The sequence below is a fragment of the Beauveria bassiana genome (genome assembly GCF_000280675.1).
Source record: "Beauveria bassiana ARSEF 2860 unplaced genomic scaffold BBA_S00044, whole genome shotgun sequence".
In the NCBI taxonomy this organism is placed as follows: domain Eukaryota; kingdom Fungi; phylum Ascomycota; class Sordariomycetes; order Hypocreales; family Cordycipitaceae; genus Beauveria; species Beauveria bassiana.
This window is the reverse complement of record NW_007930879.1, coordinates 68,116-73,505: the sequence shown is the minus strand read 5'-3', so window position 1 is coordinate 73,505 and position 5,390 is coordinate 68,116. Positions and strand designations below refer to the sequence as shown.

The following is a 5,390-nucleotide window of genomic DNA, read 5'->3' as shown; positions in this document are numbered from 1 at the left end:
AAGATCCATCACAACGTTGGCATTAGCACAATAATAAAAGGCACGGCATTGCCAAGTACTTCCCTACTATATGGCATCAAATGAGTCGCGACATGTCCTCATCCTCTAATGCTATCCACGGCCAATATGGCCTTCAAAATATCAAGCCAGAGGATTTGAAGCTGTAAGAGCCACGTTCACAGGCACCGTCCCTCACTAACGCCACAGCACAGAATTCTGACTCAACCACATGTTAAATTTTCCATCACAAGTTCCAGAACAGAGGTGAACATGCATCTGGGCGTTGTATTGCGTGCGTCTGCCTCGCTGTATGCTTTGGTAGAAAAGAAGACAGAACTATATAATTGTGTGGAATTACAGGACGTCGACGAGGGTGTATTCTTGCGTTTCTGCCAGTTTGCGTATGCTGGTACGAAGGGTTCGCTCCAGAAGACGCTAGTGCAACTGAAAACACTGTTATGGCGGGAGACAGCGGGGAACGCGCGAAACCAACTCGCTTTGCATGCAATATCCACGCTACCGAAAGCAACGAAAGCCCGATATTTGAGCCCTTCCGCATTGGCAAGGAGACTCTCAGTTTGCCCTATTCCTGTGCATCGTACATAGCCGCGGCTGCTGGCTGGGCTGATCGCAATGCCTGCTGCGACCTCTGTAAGCAGAACAAGCAGGGGGCGTTCAAGTTCCATCTAAGCGCAAATTTAGCCCCCCTTCGTGTTCTTGTGATCTCAAAAGAGCTAGCCAGAAGAAAATGGACGCCATTGTCAAATTCATTGACGGCGAGAGCAGCCACGTCGGGTTCCCAGCACAAGGGCAGCAAAGGCGCTTCCAGGTTCCGAGTCAGGGTTTAAGTGGCGGGAATGACCTCATTGGCCATGCTAGGGTGTGGCCATTTGCTCAACGGTATGCTATTCTGCCATTGATGGAATTGGCTTGTAAAAATCTGGTGAAAAGATTGGCTCACTGGGTTATCTCGGTCCATACGTTCATGCGGACATTCGAAAGACTAGTTCAACATATGTATGACAATCGTGCTACTGAGGGCCATGCGATACGCCAGCTCGTGGCGCAATTTGCGGCTTGCGCAGCTGAGGATATAACTACCTTGTCGGGCTGGCATGAGTTGCTGCGGTAGTTTCCAGCATTTGCCATCGACTTCGCTCGCGAGGTTACTCGCCGACTCGCCTAATCAAAACTTGCGCCAAAGAGAAAATGAAAATCGATGCAAGAGACGAGCGCGGAGTAAGTCATTTTGTAGGTAGTTCGTCATGCGTTCTGACCAGTTAGCGCCTTGCTGGCCATGACCTAGGAAGCTTCTTCGGAACCGCGCATGGTAATGAGGGCTTGCATGTGGAGGAAGCGGCCAACCAGACGTCGGACGCATGTGGACTGGCAAGCGCACTCGACAGGCTCGTTGTTCGAGAGTTTGAGACCGTGTCTATCTGAGAGCGTACCTTGAATTTGGCAGCGCCAGTTTCTGCTCAACGCTGCAGCAAGTTGATGCTTGCATCATGTTTAGGCCGAAGTATCGATTTGATACAGCAGATCCCAGTTCTTGTATAATATGTGTTGTTCAGCTTCTGTGCCGTTTCTGCTCTAAGCACAGGCGACCTGCTCCCCAGTAGGACCATGCAAAAACAGTGCGCGAGTAAGATTCACTTTGGTGAATTATGTAGGCGGAGCTGGACCAAATCCAACATACTAGCCGGTTTGCTCCAGCATGCGCGTAATGATTGAACACATTTTAGGGCGAACAATGTGTTCTGCTGGTTGAAGGCCCTGGTAGATTCTAGGGATCGACAGCATCCAGGGTGGCGTTTCAAAAAGCACCTAACCGGTTAGGTAATATCGGCGACGCACCAAAGTAGTCCACTATACCGCGATCGCAGATGTGGGCTGCATGTATGCCTGACACGATGACTGCGCCGATGTAACGAAAGTTGAGGGTTAGTCACAGCTCGTGGCAATTGGTGGCCTCTTTCAAGAACTTGGCATGGCATGTGGCACGGGGAGGTCATACGCATGCCATTTTCTTCCATTGGCGAGTTGATAATCCATCATACTATGGAACTATTCCAGCCGTTGTTTCGGGATAGGAAGGGTACCGTCCCTGGATAGTGTTGGCGTAACCGCACAATACCAGTGTCCCTTGACAATGCTGGCGGTGTGATCTCAGGACAAAGAGTAGTCCCCGGACAGAAGGGACAGAGCTGCTGTTCCTGGCTACACTGTCACGACGGCGGCGAAGATGCGGTGGGAATTCGTAGAATGCTACAACGCAGCCTTATCAACCCCACAATCTCGCCTACAGGAACGGTCTCCAAACGACCGGATCGTGCCACACTGACCGAAATGAAGTAGTACATTTTGCACTTAACGGTAGGATACTGGTACTGTCATTCTTGTATCTAATGGTGGTGCGGGGTGCGGGATGCAAATTGAGGCTGCGAAGAAGCTAGTGACCTATTTGCCATTGCACACGGACGAGATTGTCCGTCGCTGGCTGCATGACAGCTTGCCGTCAGCCTGCCGTCAGCCTGTCGCAACAGTATTGGGTATGTGCTATGGTCTCGCTAGCGTGTCGCCAGAGTGTCGTCGGCTTGCGCACATCGACGGGTGTGAAGCTGACTAGTTTAGCGTCTTTCATCGACCCCTCAGTAGAGCGACCCCCTCCCCATTCGATGGGTTGAAAAAAGAATGTGAGAGGCGGGAGGAGGACCACCCCCTCATTTCCTCAGCAGAAGGACGTGCTGCCGAAGTGGACTGGAAAATGCAACGGAAAATTTTGTCGACGACAGAACTGCTAACGACACCCCTTCCTGATCGAAAACCATATGTCTCCCTTCAGTTTGTCTTGGAGGGGATGTATGATTTTCAATAGATATCCCAGACCAAAGGCGCAGCGTATGGTAGAAATTGCGGGTTACATCGATTTTGAGGAGACGATGATTCGCTGTGGTGTTAGCCCGGGTGCGCTGATACGCGCGAGAGGTTGGTGGCCAATTGGTTCAATATTTGCTTGATTGAAGGCATAGAGGCAATGAGTCTAGCCCCCTTGGTGAAAAATATGCTGTATGACTGTCTGCCATTCAGGAGCTTCAGGCACGGGTAAAGCGAGAAAGCTGCAATCGACAGTTTCATACATACTTCAACATGTAAGTCAAGCCTCAATCGAGATGTTGAGACACGGTCCATGTTAACATAATGCAGGCATATTTGGAAGGTCGGACGGCCTAACCTTTAAGCCGCAGCAACAGCAAAGCTAATGATAGGGTCGAGAAGAAGCAGCACCTCAAGTTGGCTGGAGATCAATGGTGATGTTATACTAGGTATGTCTGGCTTGCGGCACTGGCAATAAGGGGCGTCCATGTACTCGTGCCGCCGAGGCGGTGCAATTGGTGTTCGTGCTATACTGTTATAGCACTGATAAAGAAATGATATGTTATCCGCATTTTGCTATTTTTTTTTTAAAGCCTTGACACATCAAACTTATCTCCAGGTTAAGAAAAGCTCCCACTTTCATTCGAACAATGACATATTTGACAACCAAGGGACCCCACCACGATTTTGGGTCCTCCTAACGAGGGCGCTAAGATGGTACGGAAGCACAAAACTGACCTCTCACAAGGCCGGGTGTTAGAATACAGCTTTAACTATTACACGTGTGCGTTGGGGTCTGCCGGGGATGTGTTAGGTAGTGATTTGCATGACCCACTTGGCAAGCAGACGGCATTGTGGAGTAGCCCATGATATAGACATGGTCATGCAGCTGCATGTGTCAGTGTCTGCATTTGTCCCTTACTCCGCGATGGTTGCTTCGACACCGAAAATTGAGAGAGGAGACACATCAGCGAGGGAACAGGGAGAGACGGCAGGGGTCTCAAGAGCAATGTTGACTTTAGTTACCGCTCCCGTGTCATGGACTGCATGCTCACCCCAGCTTTCAGCGCAATCCACAAGAAAGCAATCTTTTCCTTTTACCGAGACAACGGTATAGTCGCTTATCCCTACGACGAGCCGAGCAGACAGCGTAACGTCCGGGTTGCGCATAGGACATCGAGCAAGGCCCAACACGAAATGCCACCTTGTCTCCTCGTGCGGCGGCATGCGTTGTTTATACCGCAAGGGGATCAATTTGAAGTATTAAAAAGATACCAGATAGAACAAGCTACAAAAATAAGTCACAAGAAGAAACATACGATATTTTGTCACAAAGATGGTCAAGAGAGTCTCTACTACCATGGCCAATTACAGTTTGTTGATGAGCCGGTATCGGAGGTGCCGCTATATGCCAAACCCGCAGCTAGCCAGCTATCCGTGCGCATCAATAATACCAGCATGAGAAACGAGACAACGGCAAAAGGCAGAGCAAAGCTGCTGTGGGCGGGGACTTGACAAGCTCTAGAGACTAGCCACCGGGACCCGCTGTCTGTGTGCAAGACATCTCAAGAAAATCTCGAATGGGCCGCAGGACGGGGAGCGTCCTCCCTGAGCCATCTTTGCCAAACCTAGGTATATATTGCTTTCTAATTAGATATATATTTCTTCTAGTGCCCATTTCATGGCAATGCAGAGGCCATGAAAGTGTAGTCATCTCGCGGCTCGTACATATTTAGTTAGTTATTCCTTTTTTTTTTTTTTTGAGGGGGTTCGTGTTAGCAAACTTCTTGCCGAGTTGGCGCTTTCTACTCGCCCTTTTTTGTCGTCGTCCATTTTATCGTGCGGGCTCTGGCCGTCCATGCTTGCTGCGTCGGTCCAATTGAGCTCAGCGCCCTATCCGTACACTAGCGCACTACGTAAAACAGGGTGGTATGCTAAGCCTGACTTGACTGACAATTGATTTCATCTCCAGCGGTAGCCTCGCGCACACGTTGGCCTGGGGATTGGTCTGTTGGAGTCATACAAAAGGTACATCGAGCGAAGTACCTAAGAAGGGAAACTCTTGGGGACGGTGGCATTTTGGGGGCGCGGGGGGCGCGGGTGGCAAGGATATATAGAAGAAATGTCCTCCCAGCAAATGTGCTGTCATCATGCTGGTAGATTGGACTGATCCGATAGGTCGGACGGCTAATGAAGGCGCAGGCGGACAAGGGTTGGCACAAGACAAGACGGTGATGATGAACGTTGCCAGATGCAGGCGATGCAGGATGTGGGATGTCAAGGCTGAACACAAGTCTGCAGGAGGCAGCAGGCCGCAGTCGCAGGGGACAAATGGCAAATGGCCCCCGGGACCTGCCAGCTGCAAGGCTCGGGCCATGATCCAGTTGCTTTATTTGTTTATTTAAAGCTGCAGCATTGCCGTTTTTCACATTCACAGCGCGGTGCACTGGTGGTGCCAAGAGAGTAAACAGCAGTTAAACATTCCTGCCATCATCATGGCGATTCTAGATATT

At 50.2% G+C, this 5,390-nt stretch overlaps 2 protein-coding genes across 2 annotated transcripts in view; both read left to right on the top strand.

The window, feature by feature from the left end:
- Positions 1–270: 270 nt before the first annotated feature.
- BBA_09047 (uncharacterized protein) lies at positions 271–848 on the top strand (the record flags this gene model as incomplete). The annotated part of the gene is made up of 2 exons (XM_008604144.1): positions 271–292; positions 361–848. The coding sequence occupies 2 exons, from the start codon at positions 271–273 to the stop codon at positions 846–848; spliced, it is 510 nt and encodes a 169-aa protein (XP_008602366.1).
- A 4,179-nt stretch (positions 849–5,027) lies between these two features.
- BBA_09046 (Cytochrome P450 CYP542B1) overlaps positions 5,028–5,390 on the top strand; it is a gene marked incomplete at both ends in the record, with an annotated part of 1,112 nt that continues 749 nt past the window's right edge. The window contains one exon of the mRNA XM_008604143.1: positions 5,028–5,033. Coding sequence (XP_008602365.1) covers positions 5,028–5,033 — 6 coding nt within the window. The remainder of the gene's footprint in view (positions 5,034–5,390) is intronic.